Source organism: Mercenaria mercenaria, chromosome 16 (assembly GCF_021730395.1).
Source record: "Mercenaria mercenaria strain notata chromosome 16, MADL_Memer_1, whole genome shotgun sequence".
NCBI classification, from domain to species: Eukaryota; Metazoa; Mollusca; class Bivalvia; order Venerida; family Veneridae; genus Mercenaria; species Mercenaria mercenaria.
The window spans coordinates 72235719-72260803 of NC_069376.1; the positions used below are offsets into that span (position 1 = coordinate 72235719).

General features: G+C 35.4%; 1 protein-coding gene across 1 annotated transcript; it reads left to right on the top strand.

Moving 5' to 3' along the window:
• Positions 1-18664: 18664 nt before the first annotated feature.
• Positions 18665-23555, top strand: LOC128549792 (integrin beta-5-like). The gene is made up of 3 exons (XM_053527374.1): positions 18665-18810; positions 20968-21105; positions 23418-23555. The coding sequence occupies exons 1-3, from the start codon at positions 18771-18773 to the stop codon at positions 23516-23518; spliced, it is 279 nt and encodes a 92-aa protein (XP_053383349.1). The 5' UTR covers positions 18665-18770; the 3' UTR covers positions 23519-23555.
• Positions 23556-25085: the final 1530 nt, after the last annotated feature.

Genomic DNA, 25085 nt, shown 5'->3' on the forward strand with positions numbered 1-25085 from the left:
CCCCAAATGGCAGCGCCATATGCAATCACCGGCCAAACAATTGAATCATATAACTTAGTATAAACATCTAATGGAAGCCCTCCAGCATTATTAAACTTGGCAATAATCACACAAGAGCTCTTCCGGCAGCTTGTGAGACAATCTTTGCTGTAATCTTTCATGAATTATGCACCCTTTTTACGTATAATTTCATGTTAAAATTTTGATGCACTTTCACTCTTTTCCTGTTATTATCAAACAAATTTGATTGAAGCTTTAAATAGTTGTACCACATCAGCATGCACATCATATGACACGAGGGCCATAATTCTTGCACCAATATTTCACGGATTATGCCCCTTTTTACTTAGAATTTCAGGTTAATGTTGGTGCACTTTCACTATATTTAATGAATTTGATTCAAACTCAAAACAGTTCTTCCATAACATTGTCCTCATCATATGACACAAGGGCCGTAACTCTGGCACAAATATTTTGTGAATCAAGTCTTTTACTAAGAATTTAAGTTTAATTCTGATGTTTTTTTTCATCATATCTCAGTTGTTGCTCAATGGATTTGATTGAAACTTAAAATAGTTATTCCACATTGTCACCCGCATCAAATGACACAAGGTTCATAATGGTGGCACCAAAATGATATGTTATGCCCCCTTTTTTCTAGAATTTCGGGTTCAATTATTACTTAATAGATTTGATACAAACTTAATACTGTTGTTCCACATTATTAGCCACATGATATGACACGTAGTGCATTACTTTAAATTTGTAAAGTTTATTACTAAATACATTTTACACAGACTTAAGTTATTGTCCAATATCTTCCACAAACACTCCAGTGACAGCTCCAGCTTCCTCAGATGTGCCCAATTACACCATCCAGCATCAAAATAGTCGAGCGCGCTGTCTCTTGTGACAGTTCTTGTTTAAAATCATTTGTATGTCCGATTGTTTTTGTATAATATATGAGGTGAGATCTTTTCACAAGACCTTCAGATCTTAAAAACACTTTCAAATGTAACCTTATTAAAGCGTTCTAGTATATTCTATCATTTTTATGAAAGATTGAGAAAAAACTGTTTTGCGTCAATATCAATCGCCTGCTTTTATGAAGACGTCAAAATGAAGTCCACAAAATGATCATTTGAGTTTTTAAATAATGTTGTTTTTTTTTGTCGCGTTTTTTCTTCACAGAAATATGCTGCTAAGAAACCTGCAATACAAGTAAGTTTCCAGGTTGTGTCCATATTCACCTATTTCTAGCCCACCATCATCAGATGGTGGGCTATTCAAACCACTCTGCGTCCGTGGTCCGTGGTCCGTCCGTCCGTCCGTTAACAATTTCTCGTTATCGCATCTCCTCAGAAACTACTGGGGGGATTTTGACCAAACTTTGTCAGAATGATGTATTGATACCCTAGTTGTGTCCCCTTGAAAATCAGACTGGTTCAACAGTTTTTGAGTGAGTTATGGCCCTTTGTTTATTTTTATAGTTTACATATATTTAAATAAGGAAAAACTTTGAAAATCTTCTTGTCTAAAACCACAGAGCCTAGGGCTTTGATATTTAGTATGTAGCATCATCTAGTGGTGCTCTACCAAGAGTATTATAAATTATACCCCTGGGGTCAAATATGGCCCCGCCCCGGGGGTCACATGATTTATATAGGGAAAAACTTTGAAAAACCTCTTATCTAAAACCACAGGGCCTGGGGCTTTGATATTTTGCATGTGACATCATCTAGTGGTCCTCTACTAAGATTATTCAAATTATTTCTTTAGGGTCAAATGTGGCCTCGCCCTGGGGGTCACATGGTTTACATAGACTTACCTAGGGAAAAACTTTGAAAATCTTCCTGTCCAAACCACAAAGCTTAGGGCTTTGATATTTGAAATGTAGCATCATCTAGTGGGTCTTTACCAAGTTTATTCAAATTATCCCCCTAGGGTCAAATATGGCCCCGCCCCGGGAGTCACATGGTTCATATAGACTTGTATAGGAAAAAACTTTTAAAATCTTCTTGTCCATAACCTACAACATTCAAATTTGGACCACATGTATATTTTTGAGTGGCAAGATGAACCTTGACATGAGTTGACCTTGATCTTGACCTAGTGACCTACTTTCACATTCCTGTAGCAACAGCCTTCAAATTTGGACCACATGCATAATTTTGTGTTCCGAAATAAAATTTGACCTTGATTTTGACCTAGTGACCTACTTTCACATTTCTCAAGCTACAGTTTTCAAATTTGGACCACATGCATAGTTTTGTGTACGGAAATGAACTTTGATCTTGAGATTGACCTAGTGACATTCCTTCACATTTCTGAAGCTACAGCCTTCTTTGGCCCACTTGCATATTTTTGTGTTCTGAATTGAAATTTGACATTGATTTTTGCCTAGTATCTTCTTTCACATTTCTCAAGCTACAGCCTCCAAATTAGAAGCACATGCATAGTTTTGTGTACCGAAATGAACTTTGACCTTGGAATTGATCTAGTGACCTACTTCCACATTTCTCAAGCTGCAGCTTTCAAATTAAGACCACATGCATGAACCACATGCACAGTGTTGTGTACCGAAAGGAAATTTGACATTGATTTTGACCTTGAGCTAGTCTTGAAATTTGCCCCATGTGGTTCTGGGACGATCTATGTATGAAAAGAATTGGAACCACTGCCTTACCCTTGCATGATCGTAAGAGGCGACTAATAGGGTCTTAACACGTGGTTTTGCTGTAACTTTGTGATTCCAGCAGGTATGCAAATTTTGATTCCATACCTCATGTTTTTATTTCGATGTAAATGAGATGTGAAACCAAAATTTGTAGTCCTGTTTGGCGCCATATAACCTATACTGTTTTGGTTCGCCGTAAAACCCAAATAAATAAATAAATAAGTCTTGAAATTTGGAACATTCAAAAATGGCCCAATGGTCAAAGGGCGCCAAGATCACTCTGTGATCTCTTGTAAAATTTTGAAACTTAGACATACAATTGGCAAATATTCAACTTTCCAAAACTAATATTGTAGATTTATACTACTACAGTTCTGTAGAGCTATCAGTTAGCTTCTGGAAAGTTTCATTACAGTCTGTACTTATTTACCAATGACAAAGAAACAAAATAGCATTTTAAAAAATCTTTATTGTTAATTTCGGATTTAAAACATTGATGGCTATGGAGCTTAAATGATGACGGTAGTGGCCAAGTGTGAAGGTAGAATAGAAATAATAAAAATGTCATTGTCGGAAATGTCTTCGATTTTATTCTGTCATTCTGAAGAAAATCAGTTAAAATGAGGTATCATAAGTGACTTTAAACAGAGATAAACGAAGTCACGATTGTCAAAACTAAAATGTGACAGTGTTAGATGCCGCCTTACAGATATATTCCTATAAACGGTATGGTCAGGTCTAAGTAGGACAAAACGTGACATAAGATTTCCAATTATTCACATCCCAGGATAGTTATGATAAAGGCTGTTTCAAGGACAACATTCCAATTTTGTTAGATAATGTATCATAATCATGTAAACTGGTCTATAAATAATTCAGTAAATCATTAAATTGATAAAAGGGGGTATACATTAAAAGTACCATTCTTAAGAGTTATTCAGTTGAATTAGAAATTTTTAGCAAAACTAGGAAAAATTGCTGTGATATAGAAAGAATTTAGTTGTACATATCATATCATATCAACTCGAATATCACTGATCTTTGCCTTTGATACATTTGTTTTTCATTTGTTTGTTTATTTTATGCTTAGTGCGTTGTTTTGTTTGTTTTTCAACAGTAATTCAGTTATGTGACAGTGGGCAGTTCACCTGGATCTGTGTTGTTCACATGTGGCTACCAACTTCTCCACATGGAGGACGATTAATTTCAGACAAAAAGTCTTCTTTAAAGTTTTGTCGAAGAACATACGCCATGACCGAAGATCGAACTCCATAGATCTGCGCTCACCCTGATTGGTGATTGCTGTTATTTTATCAGTAGGACATGAGTATAAGAAGCGACAGACTCGCCCGCACTCTCAAAGGCATGTTGTTTTAACCATGAAGAGAAGTGACCTAGATTTAAACCATGTATCAGTAAGTGGCCTGTCGCTTCTGACTATTGACAATAAAAAACAAATGCTGATTGAATGGGATAAGGCCGTGACTTTTATTATTGTAATATCATTACAGAAAATTAATGAAATATCATGGCATATTGTATGAGATAGAAGTATCATGAAATGAAGCATGAAATGATAGATTTCTAGCCAAAATGCATAGAAACAAAATAGACAACGCTATATGGTGCTGAAGCTCTAAATATGATAAGCACACATGCACTGGACAATGCAAGGAAAATGCATTGTGCTAGGCAAGTCCAGCTACCGAAAATCCGAGACCAGATGCTCAACGAATTCTCAACATAATGATAATGTATTCAAAGGAAACAAAAATATGAATCCAACGAAAGTGCAAGAGAATCCATCATTATAACACTGAAATTGTGCCTGCAAAATTAATATTTGTATTTGATGCATTAATACATTTTTATCCCTCATTGTATTATTTGTATAACGGACGCGGTTGCTAGGTTTGGATCGGACAACTTGTGTCACGCAATTATTAACCATCCAAGCAAATGACTGCACTAACCTGCACACTCAACAAAAGAAACAGGGGGGGGGGGGGGGGGGTCATGTCTGTTTCAACAGACCCAGGTGTTGGAGGTTTGTAGCAAAGTGATCCACAAATATTATGTATATACCTACAAGTACAATGCATTTTTATCAACTTTCGACGAATCACTGATCAAAGGAGTTGTTAACACTTCTCTAAATAAGTTACAGTCACTTCGAGGAACACTGTTGAACGGCTGACCATTTAGGTCAAGGCCCCCTCTAACGGTTAAGAACGCTCGCCCTTAACACCAATGATAAGTGAAGGCCAGTCGACCGCCAAACATTGAATGCTGATCTAGTGACCAACCTAGGAAGTGAGCTTGGATTTTTGTGATACAGCCGCTGTATCAAAAGCCATTTAAAGGCAAGCCAATTTTGTGGATCATAATTTTTATTTATAAGCTCACATGTAACGGGCGGACATCAGTTACTGTTTAAGTTAGAATAAAACTGCCAAATAGAATACTACTACTCCTGCACTTGTTTATTGGACCATATTTTTTGTCATGTTTATGCAGTAATCTATCAGGCACGATGGGAACAAAAGTCACGACTATCAGTTAAAACTAAAGTATTTAAAATGATATTTTTAGCTTTCTTGATCTTGATCTTGATCTTAAGATGATGAGATTTTGCAGCAAAATAAATGTCCACTGCTGCCAGCGTGTTTACTGTAGAACACGTGAAAAGAGTTTGTATTTAATACATAACTGAGCGTTTCTGATATTTTAACTGTTCAAACTCCACAGAATCCATAATGAAGCCTTCATATACTTGGTTGCAAGCTTTTGACTTCTTGGCAGGAATAATTGTCTTTATCCATAAAAGGCACTGTATATCGGCGTGTCAGTATGTGACATGACCTGGTGTATTGACGCTGAAAATATATAACACGGCAGCAGAACTTCTTTCAAAAAATTATGGGGTGAGGAGGGTGGATATTTTTGTACACGAAGTGTCTCCTTGCCTGCTTAGTTATTTGTGAAGGAATGAACCGGTTTGAAATATAAAATGATCAAAATGACCACACCCGTGAACTGCTCGTGCGTGAAATTCATTAATCGAGGCAAGTTATATTATATGGACTGGATTGAAATAACAGAAGCAGAAATTATAGCTGTTGCGTGCCTACTGAAAAATAACATAAATTTATTTCTCAAGAGAACATAAATTCGTTGACATGAATATAAGAAGCGGCTGATAGAAGCAACAACCATAGAAAGTTCGTTCATTCATTATCGAAAATAATCTCTCGAATTTTCAATCATTTTTTAATTTTTGCATTTCATTTGTAATAGAGTATATATTTAAGTCAGTAGTGAAACAACTAAAATGTTGTTGATAATGCTGTTATAAAATATCCACGCACTGAGACCGTCGGTCCTCAAATGTTCAAAGACATTTGCTTTATTCACTTAGGGTAGTCGTTCAGGTTTGACTGTATAAGTAGTGTGAAAATTTGTGTTTTCATCCTAAATTATTAGAATTTTGCGACGTGTCACATCTAGGACATGACAAATGTAAAACCGTCATCCAATATCCAAAACGCAATGTCTCAACAAAATGGTAACAAATAAAGAATGATGATTGTTGATACTTTTCAATAGAAACGGGGGTTTCCCTTGAAAAGAACCCAGTTTTTGATATCATAAATAACCAATGATTGTTTGACATAATTAACGCATGAACTAGTATTTGAAATTATTCATGAGCTTTAGCGAACAATAATTATATATATTCACTCATCTTTAATTTAATGCAATACGTAATAAACTAAAAAGACAAAGTTTGTTCAAAAACTTAATCTGCATTTTGCTTGCATCCTCTGTGGCAACATTACTGGAAAACGCCAGCTCTTCAAACATGTGATGAACATAATTTTTGTACACGAAGTGTCGACTTGCCTGCTTAGTTATTTGTGAAGGAATGAACCGGTTTGAAATATAAAATGACCAAAATGACCACACCCGTGAACTGCTCGTGCGTGAAATTCATTAATCGAGGCACGTTATTAGAAATCTCGCTAAATACATTCTTCAAGCTAATAAGAAAAGAAATGAATTATTGAATCCTGAAGCTTAGTATATATAGTATGTTTGCGTGTGTATGTGTTTTATAATTACATGAGTCAGTAAAATAGCTCTTAAAACGAGAAAATACGCTCTATTAAATATTTTTGACCTTACTGTTCATTCTCCAAATCCTAAATATTTTATTTTTAGTTTGCAAATTGATTATTTTTCTTTCCACTGTGCCTGTGACAACAATTACAGAGACATTAACTATTTAAACAAGTACTGATATAATGTAAGATCGTATGTGTAATAGAAAAAATATTGTTTGTAAAGACTTATCGATATAACATATATTTTGAAATGACTATGTACATTATGAATATTGTATGAATGTTTTGTACAACGAGGTACCTGTATATGTGTACAAGTTGAATAAACTATGTTCTGTTCTGTTCTATATTATATGGACCGGATTGAAATAACAGAAGCAGAAATTGTAGCTCTTACGTGCCTACTGAAAAATAACATACATTTATTTCTCAAGAGAACATAAATTCCTTTATGTTTGTTTTTGAAAGTACATTTGGAGTAATGTAGGTTCCCTGGCTATGTGATTAACAGATATAAGCTTAAAGTATGAAATGTCCTCGGTACGTAATTTTAATATAAATAGATTTATTTTCAACTGACCATTGCCTACTAAAGATAAAAGTATATTTGGTAGATCGTGATCTAAAGCCACGTATATATCTTGCCCTTATGTAATAAATGAGTATATATAATTGCCAGTGGTCAGTTTATACAACAGTTTATTGCTTGAATCTGTGGAAAACATCAAAAATGCGCTGTCTGGTATTACTCACATTTGTGACCCTTGCAGGTAAGAAGTATTTCTGTTCTTTTCAAGATTTTTTCTACAAGTTTAATACATTTTAAAGGAAAGCTTGTTTAAAAATAAAACTTGCCGGAACGCAACTTGTGTAAGGAATGATGCAAATAAATTTAAAACTTCTTATGTTCCATTACTGTCATGTCATCAACCGGTTTCTATTTTCTTACAGTTTCCCTATATTTTTAAAAGATTATCTGTACTTCTAAGACCCTCTTATATATTTAAAATATTAATATTTAATTCATAAAAGATTTCTTGTATCGCTACAGACATTCTATATTTCATACATTTTCAAAAGGTTTTCTCGTATTTCTAAGGAACTATTTTTTATATTCTAAGGACCTTCTGTATTTCCTCTATTTTAACAGATTTATTGTATTTACAAGGACCTCCCTTATCTTTTTTATTTGCAAATAGTTCTTGTATTTACAAGGACATGCGCAAAATAGTTCTTGTATTTACAAAGACCTCCCATATTTTCTGCATTTGTAAAAGAGTTTATATATTTACAAGGACCTCGTGCATTTTTTATGTCTTAATAGATTTCTTGTATTGTAAGTAACTAACTCCTATATTGACAAGATCATTTGAATTTCTAAAATTATTCTGATTTCCAATATTTAGAAAATCTTGTATTTTTAAGGATTTCCTATATTTTCTTTATCTATAGATTATTTCTTTTAATTTTAAGGACTTTCTGTATTTAATATATGTTCAAAAATGCTATCTTTATAAGGACCTTCTATTATAAAGACCTGCTAAAGTTTCTTATATTTCTTAATAACCTATTTAAGGACCTATTTCCCATATTTCAAATCATGATGCAGTACTATAATTAACATTTCTCGTGCATGATAAATAAATTAATTATCAATCTAATGTACACTTATAATGAAGAAAAAAGCACCGCACGGTATGTCGCTATATTATACACCTATATAAAGTCTGTCAAAAATGCGTCTTGTATTTCACATGGAAATACGAACAGGCCGAAAAAAGTCCGTATTGTGCCTTTTGTATTGTATGTTGCCGGACTACTTTCAATACATATGCATGACCTGACACAGTTCTATAAGTAGCGAACACAAAAACTACACTCGGTTCTAATTTAACATCGATAAACATTGAAGATTTCATTCGATAACAAAACGACAAACAAAAAGGTGGAGATATATAATAAAAGGGCCATTATAACAGTACCTAGTTCAGGGATTTTGTGTTCGGCTCACGTGAGGCGAATACAGCATCCTAGTTCAAGCTACTATTTTATTATATACCTATATAAATTCTGTAAAAAAAGCGGCTTGTATTTCACAAGTAAATATGAACAGGCAGAAAAAAAATTCCATATTTCTATTGTATGTTGCCAGACCACTTTTATTAATATGCATGACCTGAGACAGTTCTGTAAATAGCGCACGTAAAAACTTCACAAAGTTCCAAACATTGAAGATTTCGTTCAATAACAAAACAACAAACATATAATATAAGGGTCATTATAACAGTAGCTAGATCTGGGATTTTGTATTCGGCTGTCGTAGATTTTGCAAGGTCGGATCACACTCGGCGCTTGCGTGCCTCGTGAGATCCGATCTGGCAAAATTCACTCGAGCCGAATACAGCATCCTAGATCGAGCTACTATTATAATAACCGTATTATATTAACCCTACTGTATGCAAGCTTTCTTTCGTCAGTCAGTTCTTTGTAACAACGCAATTAGTGTCAAGCATTCTCTGACATCTTTTTTTGTATTGGCGCCGAGAAGCAATTTTTGGTGTGAAAAATTAACGGCATAGAGGAAACATATCTGATTCAGCGAAAATCTAAATATATTTCATTGTGCAACATTACGTTATATTTCCATGAATATAGCTTCCGTGAGTGAAAATATTATGCATGGTGTCCTCGAGAAGAAATAAGTTTTGATTTTTCACCAGAAACAAGAAAAGTTATTTTTATTCAATCCATTGGCAGCTTAATAATAGTTCTAAACCCTAAATCGAGTGAATGTTTTTGGCTTCAAATCATGCGCGGCTAGGCGTCACATGTCAAACAAATATATTTCTTCGAAAATGAGTCATTTTTAATAAAAAGACGAGTTTTGTATTAGACAAATACATGAAGCGGTAAGAACTTTTATTATTAACAGGAAGTTTGATTATTCTTTCGCATTTACGTTTTAGTTTTGCACTAAAATTATATTTGACAGTCTCGTTGTCTTAAACAGTGAAATTATCAAAATTTACGTTGTTTAACCTAATTCTATCCGATATGAAAAATAGTTTTCATTTTCATATATTTTCATTCACTATATATTTTGTATAGACTGAAAAAAAAAAGCTTTTATTTTCGTATAAACAACATTGGCGTAACTATATCAAGGAGTGTCCTTTCCGCGAGATCGCAAACGCAATCTGACGTCATTTACAAGTTAAACATGGCATCATTCGAAACATTCTTTCAAAACGTGATGCTAGAATTGCCAAAAGAATAGTAAATTATACCTAAAACTAATTTTTCTGACGATGAAGATCAAAACTGAATCGACATGACCATATAATTTTTCACTGGTTTTAACGATATTTTAAATAAAAACCCAGGAACTTAATTTTTATTGGAAGACGTATTACAATTGAACGTGGTCGGGTCTTTCTGGCTGTCCTATTTAGATGTTTAAAAGATCGATCGATATCCTTACATATTTTGATTTTCTGGTACTCATGGAAAATAAAACACTTAGTTTTCATTCAAGCTACCGTAAAAATATAAATATAAGAATTGAATGATATTTGGGGGCATTTATACAGGTATAAACGCACAAAAATAGCATTTAATTCTTAAATAACACACTGGAATATTAGTCTCATGTCATTACTAATTGGCGCAAGAAAATAGTGCTTCCATATTTTATATATATACTATTCTATATGCAAGCCAGAATCAAAATTGTATAACAAAACTGTGTTACATTTAATTGACACATCCTGAATCGATTGTAAGGCACACAAATTTTTTCGCTACACGTAAATGAACTCCTAAATTATTCCGCGGGACATATAACCCCGCCGTAGTTTAATATTTTTAGACTTCACATCGACCAACTTTTTGGCGCCACACATGCGCAAATAAAATGCTTCCATATTTCAGTAACATTGTTTTACATGTAAGGCATTAGAATCGACATAATAAATGGCTACGCCCTCGTGAAAGTATTCTGCAATCGAATGACCTCTTCGTCGCGTTGAAATATATTAACCGCGATTCTGCTATATATCGTTTCGTTTATAAACTACTGAAACTCATAAAATAAACATGTTTTACAGGTCTGGTATATTCGGAAATGTGTACAGATACAGCTTCATGCCTACAGCATGGTACAACAAAGTGTGAACATCATTCACATGCTTTCTGTAACGATGTAATCAATCAGTGCGTGTGTGCTACTGGCCCTGTAGGATCTGGTGAGTATAGTGTACTTTATTTTTTGATATTTTCTAGCATTAATTTCACAATATTTTAGCTGATTGTCAAAGTTAAAGCTTAATCAGTTCCGATTTAGATCTTACAGGGTGGCCAACCCACGTGACTTTTGGATACCGTACACACGGAGAAAACGTCCCGATTCAGGTGACATTTTCCCTCTATTTTCCTTAATATCTGACAGGTTTTCTTAAAATAAAATGCGCCGAAGACAGCAAAGTGAGTGCTTTCCTCTGCACAAAGCGGCAGTTTTTTTCTCAAACACTTCGCCCGAATGCTCTTCGTTGACTAACTGTGTAGATAACGTACACACTTTCAAAGTTGGGCGGAGTGTTTGTGAAAAGTACTGAGAACTGATTGGATAAGTTTTGTGCGGAGGAAAGCACTCATTTTGCTGTCTTCGGCGCTCTTTATCCTACGAAAACCCGTCAAGTAATAAGGAAAATGTAGGCAAAATATCACCTGAAGCGAGACATTTTCTCCGTGTGTACAGTATCCAAAAGTCACGTGGGTTGGCCACCCTGTCTTAACCCCGATGGACATTGAAGTGCAACATTCTATGATTTTTCTTTTAATACCAGTCAAGAAAATATATTTATCGACATGCCGAAAGATTCCTTTATGCAATAGAATAGCGTGTTTCTGTCTGATCTTGTATGGTTGGAAAACAAACGAGCTGAAAACGTAGATGTTTGTGGCAACGTTAAATGTCGCAACGCCGCTAAATGTCGCAACCACCGTTAAATGTCGCAAGGTTGACGTTAAATGTCGCAACCACCGCTAAATGTCGCAAAATCGTCTGCCGCTAAATGTCGCACCTTTAACGTTAAATGTCGCAAAATATTGCCCACCGTTATATGTCGCAACACCAACGCTAAATGTCGCACTTCCTATTTGACACTATGACTATCAATTCCTTGTGTGTATTTACTTTTTTGAGAGAAGAAAAATTAACAAGTTTATGTTGGCCCTAGATCGCTCACCTGAGTTCCACACCTTGCTTGGACAGTCACGCAGGAAAAATATTTGTGAAATTATTTTGTAATAGGGCCAGTGTTTTAGGACAGAAATATTCTGAGGTTTCTTCTAATTAAATACGATTTGGTAATAGTGTTGTAAGTCTGTGGGGTTAGGTATGGGTGGGGTGGGGAAAGGGGTGAATAACGACACAGAAATCTAAGACACAAACACACAGCACCAAGAGAATTAATTGAAAATATAAAAAATTACATTTTTGAAACGGGGGAGGGGGGAAGAGAGAGGGGGTAGGTTATGTGTGGGTAGGCGGAAAAGTAGGATAATGAGGGGAATGAGACTAAACCAAACAATTTTAAGAGACTAAAAGTAAAATAATATCAGAATTCCCGCTTAACCTGAAAGAATGTACAGAGGGCCACATAGGATCTTTCTCCGCCATTGAAGGTTGATAGTCGCCTTATGACTTTAAACGTAAACCTCCAAACAAAGAAATAGAACCCATGGCTGATTAATAGAAATCTTCAGTTTCTACAGCTGGTACAAAACACAGTCTTCGTGTCGCGTAGTTGAACATCCTGTTGTGTAACAGGCCTGGATTGTTGCCCGAGCCGTTTCCATCCCCACCCCCCCCCCCCCCCCCCCACACCCCAAACCCCACCCTTGTTGGCTAACTAGTGACTTATACTCATCAAAGTTGCACCCAACTATTTTGGAAATAATATTTTCTCAAAATGTAGACCCAAAACGCCCCAGAGGCGAACATTATATACTTATATTTCAAAATTCCCCAGGGGGAAGAACCTTTGACCCCTTAAAATGGGGGGTGGGGGGGGGGGGGGAGTACCCCTCTAGTACCTTAAAATTAAGAAAGAAAAAATGCACCAGAGGCAACCATTTGATACCTGTTTTTCAAACTTTCCCAGAGAGAGACCCTGAGCCCTGAAAAAATGACAGGGATAATCCCTCCCATACACCGAAATTTTAAACAAAAAATGCAATAAAAGTCCAGCATTCCATACTTGTATTTCAAAATTGTCAATGGGAAAAGACCCTAACCACCTAAAATAAGGAGAGTGCCTCTCTAGTACGTACCTAAAAATAGACAAAAATTCACCACAGGCCAACATTTCATACCTGTATATAAAAAACTTTCCTACAAATACGGACATAGTAACCCCGTACCTACCACACGTCCCCGGTGACGCTTTTGTTTTAAACTGGTGCCACCCTGCACCGCCCCCCCCCCCCCCCCCCGTCCCACTCCCCCGTCCCATCCTCCATCAACAATTTCTGGCCCCCGGCCTGTTGTGTAACGAAATTAAGGTCGACTAAAGACATGTGATACAGCGCGCGACAAAACGGAGCACGAGCTTAATGTCTCATGAGCTAAACAGCTAGGACTCCATAGAATTACATAATTCCGACCTGAAATAAATCTAGTACTGTGGCGAGTACCACGTTAGTGCTCAAACGTATGTATGGCGCGGAACCACTGAAAAGCAAACGTGCAGTTTAGAGTGAAAGATCAATTCAGCCCTTCCCAAATCAAGAATGCATTACCCAGTCTTATCTCTAAGTTGTAAAGACTGTTTAACTTACCTTATTTTGCTGTGCGACATTTAGCGTTGGTGTTGCGACATATAACGGTGAACAAATTTTTGCGACATTTAACGTTAAAGGTGCGACATTTAGCGGCAGACGATTTTGCGACATTTAGCGGTGGTTGCAACATTTAACGTCAACCTTGCGACATATAACGGTGGTTGCGACATTTAGCGGCGTTGCGACATTTAACGTTGCCACAATGTTAACAATTTTCCGCTCAGAACAGAAAGAAAATAAATGATAGATATGATTACTAATATTACCTGCTTCAAAGCGTCACGTAACACAGAGTTCTATTGAACGTATCCTTAAACAAGATTTAGCTTACCAAAAGGTTCCTTCTAGCACATGTAAAATATTTTTTAAGGGATATTGTTTTAGCATAATGTTACAACCGTTTAATAATGCAATGAGAAAAATATGTTTTGTCATTTTTTGTGCAAACTTAATTAGATCTATTTAAGACCTAATCTAAGTATTAACAGTTTTATCATAACCCAAAGCTGTTTTTTTTTAATATAAGCAAGTGCAGTACATATTATGCTATTGGAAGCATTTGTCTTGCAGTCTGTTTTTACTTCCGGATATTTTCATCACGCGACTACACCAGCGAGTACCCGCACACTTAACACAAAGAAATTTCGTACATGCGTTTACGATTCGAAAAACAAATCAAGAAGTAAAAAAGTATGCAAAAGAAATGAACGTTAGAAGCTAAAGGAATCACGTGACCAGGAATTTTATTACGTTTTTTTTTGCGGGAGTCTATTTTTAGATGATGCATATTCATTTCATTAATCTCTATTCTTTACAATGATATATTCAATCGAGGAGTTACATGATTTAAACTTTATTATTGTGTTTTCTTGTTCTGTTGTTTTACGTAGTTGTATTGCACTATTTAAAGACTGGAATAAAGATTGATTATGCGTAAACACATATTGGGCTAGAGGCTATCTGTAATGAATATGCATGAGTCCAAGATGGCGGCGCCCTACGGGAAATCGGATTCCTTTGACGATACCCTTGTATCCATTACATGCTCAGTCAAGTTTGACATGTTCACCATAAGTGTTCCTTCTCTTGAGAAGGAACAATAAGGACTTAATCAGGTCAGCTGTTCTGACACTGATTAACGGTGCTATTAGGATCTTAAAATAAATTCATGAAGTGCCGCCTAATCAAAACAAAGAGCGTTTCTATATAATGATCATTTAAAAAGATATGGAGTGGAATTGGAAAACAAACCCCTAGGTCCTCTCACGAAGTAGATATTTTAGAAAAAGGATTTATAATGTTTATAATTATACATGTATGTCCTGTGGTATACATGTGTTACATTAGGCTCCTGAAGATTAAATAGTCATTTCCTTCCAACGACGTCTTTCCTAAAGCTATGTGATGAAATTCAACCAAATGTTGCTGGAGACATCTTGTTGTAGAGAGCCCGCCCGCTTGGCTCAGTAGGGAGAGCGCAGATCTACGGATCGCGGGGTCGTGAGTTCGATCCTCGGGTGAGGCATATGTTCTCCGTGACGATTTGATAAAATATATTGTCTGAAATCATTCGTCCTCCACCTCTGATTCATGTGGGGAAGTTGGCAGTTACTTGCGGAGAACAGGTTTGTAATGTTACAGAATCCAGGAACACTGGTTAGGTTAACTGCCCGCCGTTACATAACTGAAATACTGCTGAGAAACGGCGTTAAACCCAAAAACAAAAACAATTATTTTTGTAGAGATGCAAAACTGTACAAACGATGGCCCCGAGTCTGACCTTAGGGCCACGTGACGTGGCCGCTCGAGTGAAATAAGAATTTGACCACCAAAACTGCTGAATGCCGGCTGGAAGCGTCTTCCAGTTACACAGATTCTAATTGTTTGTTGTGATTGCCTGAAATCCTGGACCGTACATCTGTAATAAGAATTTCCCTTCTTCGAAAATTGCACATTTTGTCCAAGGGAAGTGGTTTTTGCGATACATTACATTTATTTCTGTTCGGTGGCTTTGTATTTACATAAGCGATTGTTGACTATGAATAAAACTGTTCTGATGTTAGATACGGTATGGATTGTTTTGGCGTACTCGAGTTGAAAGGAAAAATTTAACTCAGACTGACTTATTATCCCCAAACTTGGCGTATAGCAAACCTATATGGAGACATGGTATGGTGATGTCTTTAGGGCCGCAAGGGTCAAGGTCAATGTCGCTGTTTCTTAAACAGGGGAAGACTTATTTCCTGGACCTTGGTTCTAATTAAACTTGTGAAAAAATTGTTGGAATTTAATTCGGACCCGTTCGGATCAAGGTCACTTGGTCTTAAAATAGAAAAAAAACCACAAGTTAGTTGTTTCGTTTTACTTTGAAGTAGTTGAGTATGTATTGTACAAATAATAATGCAAGATCTGATATGAAATGTTGGTGTAAGGAACATTTAATGCTCGTTCATTGTCAAGTTTAAAAGTTCTGATCTTAGTAGACAGAAACAATTTTATCATAAAATCTGAAATGAACCAAACTGTAGCAAAATTACGTCAACATATCAGCATTTAATTTGACTGGACGATTATACATGCCTTTCAATGCTTTTGCTATGCTGATGGATCGAACTTTCCTTACACCCTATAGCTTAGTATTTAGAATTTACCGTTTTAACATTCTTCATGTTGGTTATATGAGACTCTTAGATACTACCCATAATTCATTTTGTTCCTCAAAATTCAGTATCTGTGTATTTCAATTTCAGGCGCAGTGTGTATATCCAAAGATGATTGCCAGGATTGTCGCCATGGTGACCATAGACACTGTGTAGATGGCCATTGTGCTTGTACACGTTTCTAAATGTATATTTGGATTAAATTAAACTGAAGTTTTCTGTTTGTGTATTTTGTTGTCTTCAAAGTCCTGTTCAAAATACTCGTCAATGAAAAGTTTTATATATTGAAATAGCTGCAGGAAGTCTCATTTAGTATGACCTTCATTATCTGCTCTGACATTGTCCTGGTGGATGTCTGGAGCTACGGCCATCAAGTCTCATTGGATGACTGCTTGTTGTAAGATATGGATTCCAAATGTTAAAGGTCAATTCAAAGAGACCCTGGTACTGAAAAAAGAATCCCGATTAATAATAAGAGGTCGCATGGGCCTATGGACTTCCAGCTTCATAAGACGATTGCTTGTGCTCAGAATTATTAAATCTCAGAAGATCAAAGGTCAAGGTCACCGTAACTTCGAACTGGAAAAAGTATTCAGAACAATAATTTGAGAACACATGGTCCTATAGCCATTGACTGCCTGAATTTGGAAGCTGACCACATGGACAGCGGCCAATAGATCAGAGATAAACTTCCCGGCAACGGTTTCGACATAACAAGAGGTCTGACTCTTGGTAATGGCCCTTTTTGTTTATAACAAACTTTTGAACTTTTGCCAGAAGCATGGAAATACACTATGGTATAACGTGTCGGAAATAAAACTACATTCAAAATACTTGTTAAAATACGACCTCTACACACTTAAGGAAATATTTTGAAGTGCATTGTAGTTGTCTTTTTTGAAAAAAAAGTATGCATTCATTTATTTAATTGAAGGTTTTTAACATTATTTGAACTACAAAGAGCGCGCTTTTGAGTCATGTCAATTTAGTCAAGTCAATGAAACGCTTTCATTTGTCAGTAAAAATAGAAAATATTAGAGTACATTAAAAGGCTGTCTAATGCGGTAGTCACGCAGTTCAAAAATGATATGAAATAGAAGAAATACTGTTAAACTGTTTTTTAAGATTTGGGAGTATTTCATCAAAACAGAAATATTTAATAAATGAACAAAGTCTTTATCAACAATCTATTGATCATTACATGTTCTACCGTACTGTCCCGTACTGTCCCGTACGACTGGATATTCTGAAAAAAATGTCTTCCTTTAAAACTGTGTGCCATTTGTAAAGAACTAAAAATTAGCAATTGCTGAAAACGACGTGCTATCTAGTGATATGGAATTTCAGCTGTGGGACTCTATCTGTTTTTTTTTTTAAAATGTGGGGCTAGATCGTGATGTTTCTTGGAAGCACGGCCCTACAAAAAAATCTGTCTAATTAATGTCGTGCACAGATGAGAATCCCATATACTAGTGGCTTTGTAGCTAGTACACTGGCTTCTCAAGTGGAAGGTCGTTGGTTCAGTCCCCACCGGAGTCTGGACTCTCTGAATTTCCGTAACGTTTAGGTTTAGAGGACCCGTGTAGGATGTTTTCCACCTTGTACGTTACAAAGGGAGTCCTCTTCTGGAACCGGATCATTTGTATATATGTGTTTCCTCCCAAACCTAAAATGACTAAATAAACTTAAATGCCAACAAACCATGCACATTTTAAATGTTGAAAAGTGAAATAACTGAACATATCTGCTAAAGAGTCATGATTTAAAATCACGTTTGTTCTATATCTTAATGTAATAAACGTGTACATGTAAATGCTACCGATCAGTTTAAACAATGGATAAGTGCTTGAATCTCTGAAAACGTGTGATTTTACTCACACTCGTTCACAGATTAGATATATTTTTATTCTTTTTGCCGAAAATTTACTCTAACGTTAATGTAGAATGTAACATGTTTTTTATTTTTTAAAATAAGTTCAGAAAGTTTGTTTGAAATAAAACTGTGGTCAATATGCATCGCTAGGTGAGGTATGATATAAGTAGATAAGCCATTACTCGCAGATCGTCTATGGCCCACCAGCTTAGCTCGTGAGTGCGATCCTCGGGCGAGGCATATATTCTCCGTGACGATTTAATAAAAGACATTGTGTCTGAAATCATTCGTTCTCCACCTCTGATTCATGTGGGGAAGTTAGTCGCGCAGTTAAAATAGAATGATTTTAGTTTTCAACTCAAATAATTCTGACACTTATGATTTTTTTGTATTTTACAGGAGCAGTTATGTAAGATTTTAAATGACATCTGGGTATTTTCCCATTAGAGTAATATCGGACACAATGTATTCTATAAAGATTTCAAAAATCGTGATTTACAGTCACACTTTTTCTTATCTCAACGTGCTTTTACGTATAAATATGGGCTACTGGTTTTAGTTCAGACAGCAGTTAATCTGTGAAAGTAATCAAAATGCGTTGTCTAGTATTGCTAACATTTGTGACCTTGGCAGGTAAGTGTTGATTCTGTTCTATTTGCAGAAGATTTACTGTTGAAATTAAATGAATCTTATGCATGGCTTGTTATTTTGGAAAAAAAAAATAGAAAAATATGTTATAACAACCTGTTTCACAAAGATTTCTTATGTATGTCCTATTTTCTTAGGAACCTGGCCCCAATTTCACGAAAAAAACTTAAGTAATTACTAAGTTAAGTCTGTTTTTTTAAAATCGTTTTATTGTTTAAGTTATTGTTATTTAATGTTGATTTTTTCTATAACAATGTATTTATAGATAAATTATACTATGGTTAGTAGTAATTGTCTGCAGTACTTATTTCAGTTATGCAAATATGATATTTCTATTTAGGTTCGATATAATGAACTTAAGAATTTGCTTAAGTATATTTCTTGTTTTTATACTTCGTTTTCTGTAAAATTCAGAATTGTTGTGTTTTGATCTATAAAGAAATCATATACGGTTCTGATATAGATGAAAAAGGCAACATTGAAGACTCATAAAGGGCAAACACAAGCATTTGAAATAATAGACTTTTTTAAGCAATTACTTAAGTTTTTTCGTGAAATTGGGGCCTGACATCTTAAAAAAAGATATACACTTATTTATGTTCAGCGAATGTTATTGTTCTTTCAGTATAAAATTTGAGTAACCATGAATATGAAGAACAAGATCATTGTATCGAAGTGCAGGTTTTTTATGTTTTATAGTGAATCTGTATAATTCCTACAGTTTGGTTCAATAAATCCATAACAACGTTTTTTTTTCCGTGAATTTTTTCCTAGTTATGTTAAAACCAAAATGTGATCTTTAAATTTTTCTATAGGTGTAGAAAGTTTCTGAATACCGAAAGTATTTTGATTATGTCAGTGAAAATGTATTTTTATGAAAAAAAATACGAAAATGATATGGTTTGTTTTTCAGCAGTTTATACATTTTTGCAAGAAGACAGAGATATCCTGAGTGCTTTTAAGAAAATAAATGGAAAAAGACTAGCATGTTAATACCTTTTCATGTTGTAGAAATATTTTTGACTTTGTGAGTTTTGTCCGACTTTTACAACGGCAAAATGCATTTGTGGGCAAAAAATGACATTCTTAAAGAGATTTTACGCTAAATAGATCCGGCTATCATCCTATTAGATTTTACAGTGATGTATATATACAGTGATGTATAGTTAATATCCGGATCCTGCAAATAAAAACAGTATTCGTGAAAAAATGAATATTCCACATCATAATATTGATTACGGTTTGATATCTTCAAAATGTATAGAAGTTCAAACAGTATGTCATTAAAAGTTCTTGCTATACATACAAACGGAATTGTCTGTTATTTAGGAAGTAACAAACAATTATTTTTCGGTGAAATAAATCTATAGGATACAAAGTTTTATTAAACGTTCGTACTTACTCGAAGAAAGTTGAAATTTGGGTATTTGTTACTTATGGCAAGGTATACTTTGGAATTTCAAATCTAGTTTGTAATATGAATATTTATAGGATGCAACAGTCCTACGGTATCTTGAGATCTTTATTTAAATAAGCGGGTTTCATAAAGATCATGAAGGAGATATTTACTTGATATTTCTATGTAAATTTTTAGAAGCGAATGAGATTACTTTTTGTGCAAGAAGTTTTGGTAATGTTTAATATTTTGGCTTTCTTATCAATATGTTGTATTAAGTAAACCAGTTGCCTTAAGCTTAGTTTGGGTTATTCTTTTAAATACTTTAAAATCATTACACTGTTTCGTGTGCTTATAAATACAGGTTTTACTGACACCAGACATGGTTTTAAAAAATGCCACTGTCCTGATTGCAGACCAGGATATCGGGAGACTTAAATTTATTTTTCCCCTTATCTTGAACTCCCGAATGTATTACGTAACGTCACGTATGAAACAAAAGTAGTCCTTACATTATTATTGTTCCATTCAAGAAAAACAAAGACGAATTTTCTTTTTAAGGGATAAATAGGTAAACCAGTAAAACATTTAATTTTACTTTTACTATACATAAAAACATCCGATTACTTTGTACAATTTGAATTCTTGTGTATTTAAGTTTAGTTCCGTTTGAATGAAATTATTCCACCGTTTGAAATAGTGAAATAGTACAAATATGTCCCCAGCTTAAAGTTTATATTTTACAGGTCTGGTATATTCGGAATCTTGTACAGATACGCGTTCATGCTTTACCCATGGTACAACAGAATGTCATCACCACTCGCATGCTTTTTGCAACCCTACAATCAACCAGTGTGTGTGTGCTACTGCTCCGGTAGGATCTGGTGAGTATAATATGTGTTTGAAGATAGGCCTACTTATATACTCTTTATTTCAATTTATAAGTGTTTATACCATATATGACAACTATATACATGAAAACAACAAAAACGTCTGAATGTTCAAGATGTAATTATTAAACCGAAGGTGATAACATGTTGCATTGAAGTTCACGATTCATACTAAACAATATAGCATTCTTTAGAAAAGTCACTTATTATCGGATATATTTAATACATATCTCGAAAAGATGAAATATTAAGTGCAATCTTCATAAATGAACAAGCAGATAGAGCGAGTTACTTAAACGACTTGAAAACGGATTTTTTACGATTTTTACAATAACAATTTATTAAAAAGCAAATTAATGATAGACAAAACAAATCGTTTGCTGTTCATTACACTTGATACTTTAAATACTTTTAAATAAACAGTCTTCAAAAGTATATGTCAAGGAAAACACTGGTTTCAACGGTAAAAAATTAATATTAAAATATAGCTTGTAGTGTTCGTATTTATTTTGAGTCTCGCCTTAATTAGGATATATATGATGATCACTTCGTGTACTAAACTAAAATCTTTCTATCTAAATCGGAAAATCGCATATCTCTTCTGAAAATACATATATAGTCTAGGGCAAAATCATTATGTCCCCCATCCCCACTCGGGAAGACATATTGTTTTTGCCCTGTCCGTCCGTCCTTCTGGCCGTCCGTCCGTCACACTTCATTTCCGATCAATAACTGGAGAACCATTTGATCTCGAACCTTCAAACTTCATAGGGTGGTAGGGATTATGGAGTAGACGACCCTTATTGTTTTTGGGTCACTCCATCAAAGGTCAAGGTCACAGGGGCCTGAACATGGAAAACAATTTCCGATCAAAAACTTGAGAACCACTTGACCCAGAGTGTTGAAACTTCATAGGATGATTGGACATGCAGAGCAGATGACTCCTATTGATTTTGGAGTAACTCTGTTAAACGTCAAGGTCACAGGGGCCAGAACATGGAAAACAATTTTCGATCAATAACTGGAGAACCATTTGACCTAGAACCTTCAAACTTCATTGGATGATAGGACTTACAAAGTAGATGATCCCTACCATTTGATCCAGAACCTTCAAACTTCATAGGGTGATAGGACTTACAGAGTAGATGACCTCTATTGATTTTGGGGTCAGCTTGAGCAAAGGTCACAGGGGCATGAACATGGAAAACTCATTCCGATCAATAAGTTGAAAATCGGTTGGCCCAGAATGTTGAAACTTCATAGGATAATTGGACATGCAGAGTAGATGACCCCTATATATTTTGGCGTCACTGGATCAAAGGTCAAGGTCACAGGGGCCAGAACATAGAAAACTGTTTCTAATCCATAACATGACAACCACTAGGCCCAGAATGTTGAAACTTCTTGGGATGATTAGACATGCCGAGTAGATGATCCCTATTGCAGCCAACCATCAGTGACTCTTGGACTTTTGCTCCTGTCCCCTATTGACTTCTTGTCTATTACTACTATGCATTTGGGGAGACACGCGCTTTTCTACAAAAGCATCTTCTAGTTAATGTCTTATTTTGAATTAACAAAATAAATTGTATGCTCTCTGTACAATGCAAATAAAGTTATACGCCAAGACCTGCTAGCATCTGAACCTAGAACCTATTTTTCGTAGCCACAGCAGTCACATTTGTTGTGATAGAAACAAAATAGAAAGACATGCATAATCTCCATATCACGGTATCAAGGTTCATGAAAAAGTATTTTGTACTTTTTAAGTTATCACATGGCCACACTCTATCACCTTTTTGTCATGTTTTTGACTGTCTTTTGTCAAAACAAGAAAATATTTCCCAATATATTGCACGAAGTTCCATGAAAAAGAATATATTGTACTTGTGAAGTTATCGCAGGATCACACTTTGTGTGACGGACGAACGGAGGGACAGACTGACAGACGGGGGCAAACCATAAGCCCAAACCGATGAATCACCGACTGGGGACTAATAAAACTTATGACAGTTGTAAATTAATCTATTTTCTATTGTATGTACATGTACATAGTCAAATATGTGCAGTTCCACGTTGGAGTTAGTGTATATTTAAGCTTAAGTTTGCTAGTTTTATCAATATTATTTCATGTTTCCGTATGCGGGAATGAATTTCTATTCTAGGCTTAATAACGCTTAGTTATTACTTCCGATTCTATCAAACATTCAGAACCACGCTATGTTGCAAGAATCCTCCTGTCGCTTCAAGACTAACATCGGCCCACTTTTTCTCAGAAATTCAATCTTTATGTATTTCACTTTCAGGTGCAGCCTGTACGGCCAAAGATGACTGTGCGGACTGCCAAAGTGGTGACCGTGACCATAAACATTGCATAGATGGGCATTGTGCTTGCACGCAACACTAAATGTATATTTGTTGCTTCAAATAAATAGCAAATTTTATCCCAGAGTGTTTTGACTTTATTTATTGATTTAAAGTACGGTACAAAATGATCAGGAAAGGTTTCGAAAAATTATATGTATACGGAAATACAACTAAAAGATGCTCCGTGTAATTACTTCCTATGGTGGCTGATTTCTGCCATCTCGTCCTGGCCTGTTGGTGCGTTTGAAGATTGCCAATACGCCAACACGCAAGAACATAAAAAAATTAGCGCGCGCCAATACGACAAATACATTATTTTTCATACCATCGTACTTAGTTATCGTTCTGGCGTATTGGTGCTCTTCAGACGAGCCACAAGCTTAATCGATATGAAAGGCGTCCGTCGTGTTGGCGCGCTAATTTGTCATTCTGGCCCACTTTAAACGCTCCCAGCCGCCAGATCGAAATGGTAGAAATCAGCCACCATAATTGCCTCGTGGAAAGTAAGCGTCCAATATTTAACGGAAAATTAGATCCAGCTATTACTTTATTAATCATGCCCCCTTCGAAGAAGGTATGGCATATTGTTTTGTTCGTGTCGATCTGTCCGTCGTAGACCACTTGGTCTCTGATCAATAATTGGAGAAAGCTTGGAACTGTAGCTGCATGATTGGCTTTGGTCTTAAGATGACCCATATTGTTTAGGGAATCAGTATACAGTGGCGTTGATGAAAAAGCTACCTTCTTAGGTAATACCATCCCGAACCCAAAGGGATATTTTAAAATACTAGTTACATACTTGGAATGGTGGCCAGTGCTAAATATCAAGACATATATTTCACATGTTACTCACAGATAATATGGTGGACGTTATTGTATGTGAATAACTACAAATATTGTATCTAAACAATAGTTTGACGAAGTACTTTAGTACTATTAGACAGTTGGCGAAAGCCCCGGGTAAGAAATCCGAAGGTATTGTTTAGTACAATATAGTATCATACATCAAAATTAATGTTCGTTGAGGTAACTGGAAATCAGTCAGGGTAGATACCAGGCTGAAATATCCCGATTTAAGGTTGAATTAGACCCCAAAAGGGGACATCGGATATAAAAAATGATAATCATTCGGAAAATAAAGTTTTGTTTTAATTACATTTAAACGTAAAATCAGAATTAAATATATAAACAGAGTGGAAAAATTCAAATGTATACAGTAGTTTTCAAGTGAAATTAAGGACTTGGAGCCCCAAAATGGGCGGGTTATACTATTATAAGAATCTTTCACTCGTTGAAGGTGCGAATGGAAATATCTGACTCGAGGGTATCTGATTAGTCGGAAACGAGGCTCTGCCGAGTTACCGCAAAACAGGTATCCGAGAGCCATTTATTTCCATCCGCACCTTCAATGCTTCAATGAGTGAAATATTCTTTTTCTTGCATGATGTGTGAATTAATAGAAGAAATGAAGTAAAACGAACGCTTTTCTTTGGAGCACTTTTTTTATTATGGTAGCGTATATATTTATGCATTCATTTATAAATTGCAGCACGTGAGCCATCTTACACCCCGAGGTGTAAGACAAGTTTTTCCCAGCACCAGCAATA

Coding starts and splice junctions, on each gene's coding strand:
- LOC128549792 (XM_053527374.1), top strand. CDS start 18,771: ATGCGTTGTCTAGTATTGCTAACATTTGTGACCTTGGCAG. Junction 18,811..20,967: donor AACATTTGTGACCTTGGCAG/GTAAGTGTTGAT, acceptor TATATTTTACAG/GTCTGGTATATTCGGAATCT. Junction 21,106..23,417: donor TACTGCTCCGGTAGGATCTG/GTGAGTATAATA, acceptor TTTCACTTTCAG/GTGCAGCCTGTACGGCCAAA.